At 55.7% G+C, this 14366-nt stretch overlaps 2 protein-coding genes and 1 non-coding gene across 4 annotated transcripts; 1 reads left to right on the top strand and 2 right to left on the bottom strand.

The window, feature by feature from the left end:
* Positions 1 to 1390: 1390 nt before the first annotated feature.
* DNASE1L1 (deoxyribonuclease 1 like 1) lies at positions 1391 to 8657 on the top strand. Of its 2 annotated transcripts, XM_038588709.1 has the most exons (8): positions 1391 to 1534; positions 5252 to 5462; positions 5723 to 5811; positions 5891 to 5977; positions 7121 to 7221; positions 7361 to 7473; positions 7554 to 7802; positions 7893 to 8657. In XM_038588709.1, exons 2-8 carry the CDS (start codon positions 5331 to 5333, stop codon positions 8007 to 8009), a joined length of 888 nt encoding a protein of 295 aa, XP_038444637.1. In that variant the 5' UTR covers positions 1391 to 1534; positions 5252 to 5330; the 3' UTR covers positions 8010 to 8657. The 2 variants fall into 2 exon arrangements, with proteins under 2 accessions (XP_038444637.1, XP_038444638.1); XM_038588710.1 differs by lacking the exon at positions 5891 to 5977.
* A 1270-nt stretch (positions 8658 to 9927) lies between these two features.
* On the bottom strand, positions 9928 to 12620 carry RPL10 (ribosomal protein L10). Its single transcript, XM_038588711.1, has 6 exons — positions 12457 to 12620; positions 11529 to 11587; positions 11325 to 11432; positions 10972 to 11110; positions 10221 to 10383; positions 9928 to 10136 (listed from the first exon to the last, which is right to left on the bottom strand). Exons 1-6 carry the CDS (start codon positions 12477 to 12479, stop codon positions 9984 to 9986), a joined length of 645 nt encoding a protein of 214 aa, XP_038444639.1. The 5' UTR covers positions 12480 to 12620; the 3' UTR covers positions 9928 to 9983.
* Positions 10431 to 10564, bottom strand: LOC119868650. The gene has a single exon (XR_005386628.1). It is a non-coding gene; the product is annotated as a small nucleolar RNA SNORA70 (small nucleolar RNA).
* Positions 12621 to 14366: the final 1746 nt, after the last annotated feature.

The following is a 14366-nucleotide window of genomic DNA, read 5'->3' as shown; positions in this document are numbered from 1 at the left end:
GAGACACACAGAGAGAGAGAGAGAGGCAGACACACAGGCAGAGGGAAGAGCAGGCTCCATGCAGGGAGCCCGATGTGGGACTCCATCCCAGGACTCTGGGATCACGCCCTGGGCTGAAGGTAGGCACTAAATAGCTGAGCCACCCAAGTATCCCCAAAATATTTTTTTAATTTGTATTTATTTATTCATGAGAGATACACAGAGAGAGAGAGAGAGGCAGAGACACAGGCAGACGGAGAAGCAGGTTCTTCGCAGGGAGCCTAATGTGGGACTGGATCCCGAGACCCTGGGATCATGCCCTGAGCTGAAGGCAGACGCTCGACCGCTGAGCCACCCGGGCTGCCCAAAATCTTTAAAATATAATAAAAACCAAAAAACTTTTGAGAAGCAGCCCGGGTGGATCACGCTCTGGGCTGAAGGCCCAAAGAGTGAGTTTCTACATAAAAACCAGTTAGAAGGGGCACCTGGGGGGCTCAGCAGTTGAACATCTGCCTTGGGCTCAGGACGTGACCCTGGGGTCCTGGAATCGAGTCCCACCTCGGGCTCCCTGCAGGGGGCCTGCTTCTCCCTCTGCCTGTGTCTCTGCCTCTCTCTGTGTGTCTCATGAATAAACAAATAAAATCTTTCTTTTTAAATTTTTATTTATTTATGATAGTCACAGAGAGAGAGAGAGAGGCAGAGACACAGGCAGAGGGAGAAGCAGGCTCCATGCACTGGGAGCCCAACGTGGGATTCGATCCCGGGTCTCCAGGATCACGCCCGGGCCAAAGGCAGGCGCGAAACCGCTGCGCCACCCAGGGATCCCAACAAATAAAATCTTAAAAAAAACTTTCGGGGATCCCGGGGTGGCTCAGCGGTTTGGCGACTGACTGCCTTGGGCCCAGGGTGTGACCCTGGAGTTCCGGGATCGAGTCCCGCATCGGGCTCCCTGCATGGAGCCTGCTTCTCCCTCTGCCTGGGTGTCTGCCTCTCTCTCTCTCTATGCGTGTTATCATAAATAAATAAAAAAAAAAAGGCTTTCGAGTCTTCTCATCGCCGTGGCAGTCGTAACGTGCTAAGGCCCACGGCTGCTGCCAACGGGACATTGCCCTCGCGATTGCGCCGCCATCAACGGCGAGGACCCGCCGCCGGCCTACAGAGTCCCCGGAGTGCCCGGGTCGTCCCCACGGCGACAGAGCAGGCGCCCACGGGCCCCGGGCTACCGGCCTTGTAGCCTCCCCGTCTGGGGCGCGGTCCCCCGCGGGCGGCTCCCAGCGATCGCCCAGCCGTGGGGACGGGCGCAGCCGCTGGCCTGGTGCCCCGACGGACTCAGGCCTGTCACCGCCCGCAGCCGCGGCCGCCCGCGCCTGCTTCCACGTGGGGGGCGGAGGTGGAGCCGGGGCGCCGGCCCGCGGGGCACACCAGCGCCAGGAAGGGCGGGGCGGCCCGGCCTCTTCCTCTTCCCCCACCCGGGCCTGCCCAGACGGCGCTGCGGTGCCGCGGGGGTGCTGCGATCTGCTCACAGCTCCGCGGGCGCGGATACCGGCCGCTCTGAGTAGGTAGGGGGCCCTGCGGGCGGAGGGGGGGTGACCCCCGCCTGAGGCCTGCGGTGAGAGGGGACGGGAGCCCCGCGGCTGGGGCCAAGGCTGGGGGCTGGGGGCCGGGGCTGCGCTGTGGACTAGAGCCGGGAGACTCACTCCGGGTCTTTCTGCCCTGATGGGGGGGAGGGGACCCCTGACCCTAGAACCCCCAAGCCTTCCCTTGACAGCCCCAGGCTGCTCAAATGTCCACCGTACATCCCAGAATAGTAACCAGGGCAGGACACCCAAGCCAGCATGAGTGACGGAGCAGGTGGCCCGGGAGAGACGGGCACTCAGGCCAGCCAGGATCGTGAAGGAGACGCAGAGACCCTATGACAAAGAGGGAGGAACGGAGAAGAGACGGGGCGAAAGAGGCATACAGGGCCTGAGTGAGGCACACAGTGAGCCCCCGGGGGAGGTGACCAAGTGGCAGCTGGAATGCACTGGGAAGTGACTCAAACAGGGCTGAAAGGGGCGGCTGGGTGGCGCCGCGACTGAACGTCCTACTGGGTTTCAGCTCAGGTCCCAATCTCGGGTCTTCAGGGTCGTGAGATTGAGCCCCGAGTAGGGCTCTGTGCTCAGTGCGGAGTCTGCTTGGGCTTCTCTCTCCCTCTTGCTCCCTATTTGTGCTCTCTCTCTAAAATAAAGAAATTAATCTTTATTTTTTTAAAAGATTTATTTATTACAGAGAGAGATGCAGAGGGAGAAGCAGCCCCGTGCAGGGAGCCCGACGTGAGACTCGATCCCGGGTCCCCAGAATCACACCCCGGGCCAAAGGCAGCACTAAACCAATGGGCCACCCGGGCTGCCCAAGAAAGTCATCTTTAAAAATACAGAAAAGGGGGATCCCTGGGTGGCGCAGCAGTTTAGCGCCTGCCTTTGGCCCAGGGCGCGATCCCGGAAACCCAGGATCGAGTCCCACGTCAGGCTCCCGCTGCATGGAGCCTGTGTCTCTGCCTCTCTCTCTCTCTCTCTCTCTCTCTCTCTCTCTCTCTCTCTCACTGTGGGCCTATCATGAATAAATAAAATCAAATAATTTTAAAAAATAAAAAAATAAAAAATAAAAATAAAAATACAGAAAAGGGGCAGCCCTGGTGGCTCACCGGTTTGGCGCCGTCTTCAGCCGGGGGTGTGATCCTGGGGACCCGGGATCGAGTCCCACGTCGGGCTCCCAGCATGGAGCCTGCTTCCTCTCTGCCTGCATCTCTGCCTCTCTGTGTGTGTGTGTGTGTGTGTGTGTGCCTCTCATGAATAAATAAATAAATAGAATCTTTAAAAAAATAAAAATAAAATAAAAATAAAGAAGAGTGCTGAACGCTATCAGTGGAAGGGACGGGGGCAAGGGACAAAAGCAGAGGACGAATATGATTCCTTTTGCAGAGTCAACAGTTCCAGCCAAGAAATGACCCAACTAACTAGGCGTTCCACCCCATAGGCCCTTGCTACAAGGGTTTTGCCCCAATCGCGCCTTATGTGAGCCAGTCTGAGCTAGACTGGAGCTGAGCGCCAAAGCTCTTCTGAGTTCTCCTTCTTAAAAAAAAAAAAAGATTTATTAATTTGTGTGTGTGAGAGAGAGAGAGAGAGAGAGAGAGGCAGAGACACAGGAGGAGGGAGAAGCAGGCTCCATGCCAGGAGCCTGACGCAGGACTCGATCCCGGGTCTCCAGGATCACACCCCGGGCCAAAGGCAGGCGCCAAACCGATGAGCCACCCAGGGATCCCCCTCTGCTGGGTTCTCCTAAAGTAAATCTCCTATAGGCACAGCTTTCCACCATGTTTTGTTTTGTTTTTTTAATTTTTTAAAATTTTTTTATTCCATGTTTTGAACATACGTTGTATGCACTAGCATGTCGACGTGCTAGGCACGCACAGTTGAGCCAGAAGTGCCTGTGTAAGCCCCCTGGCCCCACCCGCTAAGATACAGGATAAAAGCTTCCTGTATTAGCCTCAGGGGGAGACAGTACTTTGAGATTTATCTCCATATCTCCTTGTAACAAAAAGTTGAAACCTCTTTGCTTTCAACATTTCCTTGGGTTCTGCTCAATTTGGGGCACCCCAAGTGGTGAACCCCTTGAGTTTGGCTACAAAGGTGACAGAGAGAAACAGGCAGACAGAAGTAGAGGGACTTATGTTGCTTAAATGACAATGACACAGATGGGGATCAAGCGAGGGGGCTGAACCCCAATGACACGACAAAGTTTGGGTGCATCTGCACCAAAGATCAGCCGAGAGACGCTCCGAAAGAGGGGGCTTCAGCTGGTAGGATGAGCAAGAGGGGCTGTCCGGTGGTGGCAGGGCTGTGGGAAAGGGGTGCATCACACACTGCCGCGGGGGATTTGGCCTGGCTGAGATCACTTCCGGTGCTATATGCCCTTGAACCAGGCCATTCCACTGGTGGGAGTTTGTCTTGGAGATATCATCTCAGCAGCAGGGAGGTAGGTGTGAAGGCGATCCTCCTGTTGATAATGGTGGTGAGAAGTTGAAATTAGCTGTGAGGTTGAACTCTTGTGACCTGTTGTTGGTGGGAATGTAAAAAAAAGGGGGGGGATCCCTGGGTGGCTCAGCGGTTTAGCGCTGCCTTCAGCCCAGGGCCTGATCCTGGGGTCCTGGGATCGAGTCCCGCTTGGGCTCCCTGCATGGGGCCTGCTTCTCCCTCTGCCTGTGTCTCTGCCTCTCTCTCTCTCTCACTGCATGTGTGTCCCTCGTGAATGAATAAATAAATAAAAATCTCTTTAAAAAAAATAAGGAGAGAGGAAGGGGGGCTGCTGGGGGAGAGGGGGTGTCTAATGGTGACAGTTTCAGTTTGGAAAGTTGGAAAAATTCTGGCGATGGGTGGTGGTGATGGTTGCATCACAATGGAAATGTACTTAATGCCACTGAACTGTACCCTCAAAAATGGTTAAGATGGTTAAAAAAAAAGAAAGAAAGAAACCCGGCTAAGATGGTAAATCCTATACTATGTGTATTTTACCATATTTAAAAAGAATGAAGTCCCAGGGGCGCTTGGCTGGCTCAGTCAGTGGAGCATGAGACTCTTGATCTCAGGGTTGTGAGTTTAAGCCCCACGTTGGATGTAGAGATTGCCTAAAAATCTTTTTTAAAATATGTATTTATTGGGCAGCCCCGGTGGCCCAGAGGTTTAGCACCACCTTCGGCCCAGGGCGTGACCCTGGAGGCCCGGGATCGAGTCCCGCGTCGGGCTCCCTGCATGGGGCCTGCTTCTCCCTCTGCCTGTGTCTCTGCCTCTCTCTCTCTCTGCCTCTCATGAATAAATAAATGAAATCTTTTTTTTTTGAAATCTTTTTTAAAAATATGTATTTATTTTAGACAGAGTGCATGTGAGCAGGGGGAGGGGCGGAGGGAGAGGAAGCGAGAGAGAAAGAGAGAGAAGCTGACTCCTCCCAGAGCCTGGAGCCCGACAACACAGGGCTCGATCCCACAACCCCGAGATCGTGACCTGAGCCAAAATCAAGTGTTGGATGCCCAACCGACTGCACCACCAGGATCCCCACTTAAAAATAAAATCATAAAAAAAAATAATGAAGTCAAGCCATATGTGCCGATGTTGGAAGGTGTCCAAAGGGACAAAGGCGGGAAATCTGCAGTGCTGATGCTGGCACTTCTGGGAGGTTCGAACTGGGTGGCAGGGTGAGCATCACTTCCTCTGTTCCACATGCCATGTCCTCTGAGAAGCAGAACTGAGCCTCGCCGGGCACCGTACCCTGGGACGACCTGGATTCCTCCAGAAGGTCCCAGCAGCGCCCACACAGCCATGCATTACCCAGCCGTGCTCCTGCTTCTCCTGCCCGGTGGGGCTGAGGCCTTTCGCATCTGTGCCTTCAATGCCCAGCGGCTGACGCTTTCCAAGGTGGCCAGGGAACATGTGATGGACATCTTTGTCCGGGTAGGTGCCCCCGCCCGAAGCCCCCTGCCCTGCCTGCCCAGAGGAGGGAGGACATCGAGACGCTGACCCCAGTCTCCTCCTCTGTGATGCGGGTGCGGCGTGGTTGGGGTGGCACTCAGGCTTCTCCCGGGTCCTGTCTGGTCCCGGTGCTGTCTGGGGGCCTCAGCCAGAGAGCCGCATCGGTACCACTTCCCCAGGGACCCCACCTTGCTCCTGGGGTCGCTGGCACTGAGCGGGGCCGGCCCTCCCGGGTCTTGCAGATCCTGGCTCGCTGCGACATCATGGTGCTGCAGGAGGTGGTGGACTCTTCTGGCAGTGCTATATCCCTCCTGCTTCGAGAACTCAATCGGTGAGGAGGGCTCTGGGGGTCTGACCGAGGGCCCCCCAGAGCCTCAGGGCCCCTGACCTGGGTTTCCCTGTCCTGGCAGATTTGATAACTCCGGGTTCTACAGCTTCTTGAGCAGCCCCTTGCTAGGGCGCAACACATACATGGAGAAGTACGTGTACATCTACCGGTAAGCGCAGGTGGCGGCCAGGGCGGACGTGGCATTGGCCGTGTGTGAGATGGCTCCGTAGTCCCAAGAGCTACAGGATCCTTCCTCCTGCTGGGGCCCTCGCCTTCTCATTGCACTTTTTTCCTCCTCAGTGGTTTTCTTTTGGTATCTTACTCCCCTCTACCCCAGCCAGCTTTCCCGCCCACATGTCCCTACCGCAGGAGGCCTTCCCTATCCATGCTCAGATGTGGGGCCCCCCTGCAAGGGCTCAGGGCAGGCTGGGCTGCTCTTTGAGAATGGCCGGCCGAAGCTCCTGGGAAGAGACAACGACGGGGGCTGACTGTGGGCCTTGGGCAGGCCCGCTCTCCAGAGACCGCCCTAAGTCCTTCAGACAGCCTGGGGTGGGGGGAGCCCTCCAGGGTCAGGATAGAGAGGGCAAGGGGGTGGTCAGGTAAGGAGATCTATTTATATAGATGAAATCACGTGTCTAGAATTCACTCCCAAATAATGGGGGCGGGGGGTTGCAGAAACACATCCATGTAGGATTGCTCATAACAGCCCCAAATCAGAAGTAGCTATCCAGGTGCCCATCAGCCGCTGACTGGGTAAACAAAAGGCGGTCTCTTTGTGCACTGGAATGTCACGCAGCCACAGGAAGGAGTGAAGCTGGGAGCCATGCTGCAGAGCCAATGGGCCTTGAAAACCTCTGCTAAGGGAAAGGAGCCAGACACAAAAGACCACGTAGTATTTTCTTTCCATTCACACCAAGTGTCCAAAACAGGCAAATCTACAGACAGAAAACAGATCAGTGGCTGCCAGGGGCGGAGCAGAGGGGCATGGGGGGGGCACTGCTCATGGGTACGAGATTTCTCTTTCGGGCCGTAAGAGTGTTCCAAAACGGATCGTGGCGATGGTTTGACAACCCTGTGAATGTGCTAAGCGCCACTGAATTCTGGGTTTGAAACAGGTGAATTCCGTGGTATGTGCGTGTGAATTATGTCTCAATAAAAAACAAGTTCTGGAAAAGCGGCGAGGAAGGCTGCAGTCACATGAAACAGGGCTAGTCGTGGAGGGCCCCTCGCTGAGTGCCAGCTCTGACGTAGGCACTCGCGAAGCCAAATCGGTGATGGGGGGGCCACTGCTTCTCATCCCTTGGTCCCCCAGGTCCCACAAGACACAGGTATTGGATTCCTACGTGTACGAGGACAAGGATGATCTCTTTGCCCGGGAGCCGTTCGTGGCCCAGTTCACTTTTCCCAGCAAGGGTAGGAAGGGAAGAAGGGTGGCCCTGCTGTGTGGGAGCGGGCAGGGGGGTCTGGCTGGTTCCCTGAGGGCTTGGTTACTGGCAGAGGCTGGGTGGGGAATGCCCGGAGCGGGTGGGAGCCTCATCCTGGGGCCTTGCAGTCCTTCCCAGCCTGGTGCTGGTCCCACTGCACACCACTCCGAAGGCCGTGGAGAAGGAGCTGAATGCCCTGTACGACGTGTTTCTGGACGTCTCCCAGCGCTGGCAGAGCAAGGTAGGGCTGGCCAGATCGCACAGGAGGGCCAGGGACACGATGGCTGGGTGGCCGGGCCTGACTGCTGTCCCCCTGCCCAGGACATGATCCTGCTTGGGGACTTCAACGCTGACTGCGCCTCACTGAACAAAAAGCGCCTGGCTGAGCTGGCGCTGCGGACCGAGGCGGGCTTCCGCTGGGTGATCGCCGACGGGGAGGACACCACGGTGCGGGCCAGCACCCACTGCGCCTACGACCGCATAGTGCTGCACGGGGAGCGCTGCCAGAGTCTGCTCAGCTCCGCGGCCGCCTTTAACTTCCCCAGGAGCTTCAGACTCAACGAAGAGGAGGTAAAGGGGCGAGGCAGGGACCGGCTCACGGCCAAGTCCCCCCGCCCGACACTGAGACACTGACGCTGTCCCCCCACTGCCTTCCCCCAGGCCCTCAACATCAGCGACCACTACCCTGTGGAAGTGGAGCTGAGCCGGGCGGCACCCAGGGTCCAGCCTCTTGGCCTGGCTGCTCTGTTGCTGTTGCTGCTACTCCTGCTCCCCTAGCTGGGCCTGGTGGCCTGAACCAGCCTGGGGCCTGCTACCCACAGATGGGAGGACTGTGCTGCCTTCGGGACTCAAATCGTGGTCTCTCCTCTCTGCTCCGGGGACCCAGAGACTCCTGAGGGGCTTCGGCTGCAGCCCTCCTCCATCTGACTATAGCTCTGCCCCACTGGACTGCAACCCGTCTCCACCTGCCTTTTCTTTGGCTTTGGTTTGTGTTCTTTGGTTGGGCCCCTGCCTGGCATTAGAATGTAGAAGGCGGCAGGGACCCTGAGGCTAGACCCATGGCACTCTGCCCCTGGCTAGTGTCACGAGAGGGGATAGAGTAGGCTCTAGGGCTGGGGGAGGAGGAAAGGGGGCTCAGGTGATTTTGGCTCAACTGCAAGGCTCAGAAAAGGGAATCACAACAGAACAGATTTTATTATAGGACAAAGAGGGAACTTACACGCTGAGAAAAAGCTAAATTTGGGGATATTACACATGTGGAGCAGATGTGCCCGAGAGCCATTTTTATTGCATACAGGATTCACAGGAATCTGTATTAAGATTCCAGCAGATACAATGACCGATAAGCAGTTTACACACGCAGTAACTAGTGAACAGAGTATGTTTAAACTCGTAATCTAATAAATCAAAGTAGCTGCAAACAGCCCTGCTGCTGCCTTCTGTCAAGCCCACGTTCACGACCATTCACGACCATTGTGCAGCTCAGCCTCCCTCCGCCCAGGGTACCGCCAGTCCACACTGACTGGCAGGTGTAGGAGGCATGGCTCAGGCTGGTTACCCAGGCGACAGGTGCATACAGAAAATAGATGGAACACTTCTCACGTAATAGCAACTGTGTGGATACGCGGGCTTGTAGGTTAAGGACTCTTTATTAGGATGTCGGGATCACAGAACTCTCCCTTCCCCCAGTTTCAATTTTCGGGGAACAGCTCAGTAAAACCACCTAGCAGGTATCAGGGCCATTTTAGCACAAATGCTTACAGATTAGAACCATTTGAAGGCCAAAAATAAAAGGGATTTTAAACCTTAGAAATGGCTGTTTAGTAAGGATTGCAAAAGGTCAGAGGATGGGCCACAGAGCTTACATGCAGCACACAGCCCAGCCTGGGCAAGCAGAGGGGGCCTCTGCAACCACTGTGCCCTGCTCTGGAGCCAGATTCCTTTAGGATTCTCTTCTGGGTGCAGAGCCACGTGCCATCAGGCCTAACAGAGTTCCTGGGGGTATCTTTCCTCCTCCAGGATGTGGAATCCAACGCTACTCTTGTAAACCTGGCACACAGTTGAGGTGCCAGACAGCACTCCGGAATCCCCAGGCCCAGGGGAGCTGCACACTACTTGCCATGAGGTCTTCTTGCTAAGCCCTATGGGCCACTTAAGGTTGGGAGCTGGGTATCAGAATGGACACTGGCCACAGTGGCCAAGGATGTGAAAGGAGTCCTCAGAAGGAGTGGAGTCAGGACTGCTGCCTGAAAACTTGAGCACAACTCTTCATGAGCCAACTTCAAGACCTGTCTTCTAGAGGACTGGCTTAAAAGGTGTCTGGAACCAGGCCTAGTCTCACTTCTCCCCATTTCCAGTTATGTTTCTGGTAGGGTCCTCAGCGAGAACTTTTGCAGCAGCTCCAAGTTAACTGTAGGCCACAAGCCCTTTTTCATCACACTGGGGCAGGGCACTGGCCTAAAGAAGCATTCAATGCCTATGGAGTCATCACAGCCTGGATTTGTGAAAAGAGATTCTGAACTGAATTTCTGACCTAAGCAGGTCCAAATCATAGTGCCATTTAGGCAACTTGGAGGATGGTATGTTCTAGGCCATATTCCTAATGTTTCCTTGTTGGCCCAGGGCCAGTTTGTAGTCTTTTCATGATTTCCAAAGAGCCCCCCACCCTCCATGAATCCAGATGCAAAGACAGACAGACAGGAAGCAGGATTTATTGGTGGGCATGAATAGGGTTCGGGTGGTGCAAGGTTCTCATGAGTGGAGAGCCCTCCATTTGTCCAAGGGGCCACGATTAGGGATGTATTTGACCCCACAGCCATCTGGGATGAGCCGCTTTTCGGCCACCATATCTTCAAATTCGTCCGCATTAAACTTAGTAAAGCCCCACTTCTTGGAGATGTGGATCTAGGGAGAGATGAAGAGGATGGCATCAGGAAACCTAGACACTGGGGCAAGCAAAGGCAGGACGGTGGTTTCAGCACAACTCACCTTCTGGCGGCCAGGGAACTTGAACTTGGCCCTGCGTAGGGCCTCAATCACATGCTCCTTGTTCTGCAGCTTGGTACGGATGGACATGATGACTTGGCCAATGTGGACCCTGGCTACTGTGCCCTGGGGCTTCCCAAAGGCACCTCGCATACCTGTCTGCAGCCTAGATTGGAGATAACATTATGTCAGACCTCTAAGTCGACCACAAAGGGCTGTCTCCAAGGTCCCTTAGGGCAACCCATACAATCAACAGGCTGCATACACTACCAAGGAGGCTACTGTTTGCAGCCATGGCACACTGGGCCCCCATGGAGAAAGAGCACAGTCGGCTTAATTGGCTGCAGAAAACAGAAAACTCAAAACAGACTAGCCAGTTCCTCTAAGGGGTCATTGGCTCATCTGAAAGCCCTCCAACCTGTGACTGCTTCAGCTACCTGCTTGCTGGCAGATGGCTGGCATCAGGATTAAAGTTACTCCCTCAGAAGGAGCCCCCTCCACCTGTCACCAAGAGGCTAAGACAGTCACAATGTCTTTTGTGCTTGTTTCTGCAAATCAGTTCTCTGTGGTGTTATGGGGCAAAAATGGCCCATTAAGATCCGTTTCATAGCCTAAATTTAACCTGGCTGTATTATTAAATGGTTGAATTCTGTGTGAGGCCATCTCTTTGCCCTAATGAAAAAAATCAAGCCAAACAAAGGCCTCAAGTTATGAGTAAACACCTGAAAAAGCAGAGACCCAAGACCCAGCTCACCTGTCAGCTCCAGCACAGGACAACATCTTGTTGATACGGATAACATGGAAGGGATGGAGCCGCACTCGGATGTGAAAACCATCTTTGCCACAGCTTTTCACCATGTACTTGTTGGCACAAATACGGGCAGCCTCCAGGGCTAGGGTGATGACATGTGGCAACAGAGTGAGAGGAGATAAACACACACGTTTCTATTGTAACCCTCCCCGACTCACAGTATATCTGTACTGATGGGTGAGTTTTTCAGAAAGGCTCACCGTTAGGCACTCATTAAAATAGAAATCCAGTGCAGTGTGTTCTGGGTCTGGTGGGGGGCAGCTAGAAGGGACAGCCATTAAGGAATCCTGCCTCACCTTCAGAGGAGAGCTGCTCATACTCATCTGACACCATGTGGCCACATAATGGGAACTCATCCACTTTTGCCTTCTTCCGCCCCAGATCAAAGATGCGAATCTTGGCATCTGAAAAGACCTTCGTTAGGTGTGTGGGGGAGGGGGGTACCATTGGCAATTGAGTCAGTGCGGCCAAACCAGTTTGGGAGCACGCCCACTACTTACCAGGGACACCTCTGCAGAAGCGTGACTTTGGATACGGCTTGTTCTTACAGTACCGGTAACTGCGGAGAGGGGAGGAAACCGAAGTTTAAAGTTCACAAGTGAATGTAACAATAAACACTTTGAGGCTCCCTTAAGTTAAAACCAAAGGAGGGCTGCGAATGGGGAGGGCAACAACGTATCAATCGGTTTCCAGTCCTGGAAACTGGATCTAAGCAAGACAACCAAAACAAGGTGGTCAGAACTTAGAAAACACCCATTCTAAGAATATAAAAGCCCAAAAACCTCGCTTGATCCTTTATGGCCTCATACTTCTAACAGATCCTAGGGGACTTTTCTAGGTACAAAAAAAAAGACCCTCTCACTTCAAGACACGGAAGATTTGCTGAGTATTAGTGAGTCAGTTTCATGCTATCCACCGACTTTTGGGCACGTGGCATTAAATCGGGGCTCCGGACCACGTGTGGAGAGATTCTAACGCCCCCTGCAGGACATACAAGGCGACTGAGCCCGCTTTTCAGGGCGGCCCTTGGCGCCCAAGAAGGCACGGGCATGTCGCCCGGAAATAAGACCGGGATAGCACACAAAGGCCCTGAAAGGGTATCGAGCTTCCTAAGGCGGCGAATTTCCAAGACAGGAAGGATGCAAGGCGGACGTGGCTTCCAGGCCGAAAGTGACGGAGCGCAGCCAGTCCAAGGAAAATCGGCCACCCCAACACCCAACAAAACAGAAGATGCTCTGAAAAGCCGCATGGACCTTAAACAGTATAATCGAAGATCCCAAGCGACCCGGGAGGCACTGGGAGAGACGTGGAGTGTGTCCCCAGCACAGGAGCGCTCCACTCGAGGCCCCACCCCACGGCTGCTTTTAGCAGCCAAGCGCAGTCCTCCCTCCTTTCTCAGCTGCCAAATTGTACGGGTTGGGCACTCACCACCGGGCGGGGCGGCGACCCATGGCGACACCAGATCTTCAGTGGCTGCAACGAAACAGACAAAGTCGGAAGAGAAGACGGAGAGAGGCCTCCAAGCAGGCCAGAGAGTCAGAGAGCGCACGGGACAAGCCCGGAACCCCGGCTACTCACCGCGCCGAAGGAAAAAGAGGCGCTCCCACGCCTGCGCAGGCCTTATATAGGCGGACTATCTTCCCGCGCAGTTACCATAGAGTCGCGGCCGGGGCGGGCGGGTGCTCTGCCACACTTCCGGACCACAGATGCAGCCGCCCGGTGCGCCTGCGCACGGGCGTGGCGTCCGGACCTGCGCGGGCTGGGTCCCCGCCGGGAGCTGGTGCGCGGGCGGCCGGCCGGCCAATCGGGCGTCGCCACATCGGCGCGGAGAGGCCAGTTTCCGGCTGGCCATCTTGGGTGTAGGGCTCTTGGCCGAGGCTTTGCCCTAACTGTGAGAGACCTGTGGTCCTGAAAAAGAAGGAAAACACCCTCGAGTGGGGCTTACGCGGCTGCGTGCGGCTTCCTGGGGGTCACGGGGCTGACACCCTCCCTCTGGGCTCCAGGGCCCCACGACACACGCCAGGCTGGAGTCTCGCTCAGCGTTCCTTTGTCGGCGGAGCCGCGGGCTCCCCCCGCCCACGCCTCCCCCGCCCTAACCGGACGCTCCGGACCTGGCTCGGCTGGGAACCACGCGCAGATCCCTCGTTCGCCGGAGGCGCAGGGTGGGGCTGCGCGCTCTCGCGAGAAAAAGGCCCGCGCGGGGGGGCGGGCGCCTCACCCGTGATCGGGTGCCCGAGAGACCCCGTGTGCCCATTTGCTCCCGCCCCGCCCATCCCCTCCCCGCCCACCCTGACCCGGCAGAGAAAAGAAACTTGGGGCGCCCCGGGTGACTTGGAGAACGAGGGCGGCAACCCCCACCCAAGACGGCAAAGGAGCACTGTCATTCCTTCTCTGGCCGCGCCCCACTCCTAGCCTCTGAGAGCCGCCTTACTGGGCGCTCGTGGGCGCTTCCACCGCCCCCGGCCCCAGATGGTGGCCCTGCCGCACACGCCCCCTTGTCCCGCCTCTGCGTGCCAGCGCCTAGAGTGTGCCTCTGAAATGGATCGCCCTACAATAAAGCCCCCCCCCCCCCCCCGCCCACAGGAGTGGACTCCAGTAGGGCCGCCGAAGCGGCGCTGCGGTTACCAGCCATCTCAGTCCCGGCCAGAAGTGCCCACCGTTCTGGAGGTGGGGAACAGGACAAAGATGACAAGGTCTTAACCGTGTCACTTGATAGGTGTGGCCTACCAAGGAGGCACTCCTGACCAAGCACACCAGTTCTTCTCCAGGACAACTGTCCGTTGAGTAAATGCCTGCAGGTCTCCTGTGGTTTCTCCTTAGAACAGTAGTGCAGAGGGCTTCCCAGGGAACCCAGCTCCCCGTGGTTCTGGAAACTCCGTAACAGTCTATGATTCCACCAGAACAACGAAAGGTTATTTTGTTCCCAACCTACAGCATTTAGAGTTATGTATATCGGGATCCCTGGGTGGCGCAGCGGTTTGGCGCCTGCCTTTGGCCCAGGGCGCGATCCTGGAGACCCGGGATCGAATCCCACATCGGGCTCCCGGTGCATGGAGCCTGCTTCTCCCTCTGCCTATGTCTCTGCCTCTCTCTCTTTCTCTCTCTGTGACTATCATAAATAAATAAAAATTAAAAAAAAAATAGAGTTATGTGTATCAAACATGGTACACCGTTCTGGCTTCTTATTTCATTCATGATGATCTTTAAAAAAAATTTTTTTGGGGGATCCCTGGGTGGCGCACCGGTTTAGCGCCTGCCTTCGGCCCAGGGCGCGATCCTGGAGACCGGGGATCGAGTCCCAGGTCGGGCTCCCGGTACATGGAGTCTGCTTCTCCCTC

This window comes from Canis lupus, chromosome X (genome assembly GCF_011100685.1).
Source record: "Canis lupus familiaris isolate Mischka breed German Shepherd chromosome X, alternate assembly UU_Cfam_GSD_1.0, whole genome shotgun sequence".
Taxonomy (NCBI): domain Eukaryota; kingdom Metazoa; phylum Chordata; class Mammalia; order Carnivora; family Canidae; genus Canis; species Canis lupus.
The sequence above is the reverse complement of the archived record's forward strand: the minus strand, read 5'-3'. Positions and strand labels throughout refer to the sequence as shown.

Coding starts and splice junctions, on each gene's coding strand:
- RPL10 (XM_038588711.1), bottom strand. CDS start 12,479: ATGGGTCGCCGCCCCGCCCGGTG. Junction 11,588..12,456: donor GGTCGCCGCCCCGCCCGGTG/GTGAGTGCCCAA, acceptor CCCTCTCCGCAG/TTACCGGTACTGTAAGAACA. Junction 11,111..11,324: donor TGAGCAGCTCTCCTCTGAAG/GTGAGGCAGGAT, acceptor TCATCACCCTAG/CCCTGGAGGCTGCCCGTATT.
- DNASE1L1 (XM_038588709.1), top strand. CDS start 5,331: ATGCATTACCCAGCCGTGCTCCTGCTTCTCCTGCCCGGTGGGGCTGAG. Junction 7,222..7,360: donor GTTCACTTTTCCCAGCAAGG/GTAGGAAGGGAA, acceptor GGGGCCTTGCAG/TCCTTCCCAGCCTGGTGCTG. Junction 7,474..7,553: donor CCCAGCGCTGGCAGAGCAAG/GTAGGGCTGGCC, acceptor CCCCCTGCCCAG/GACATGATCCTGCTTGGGGA.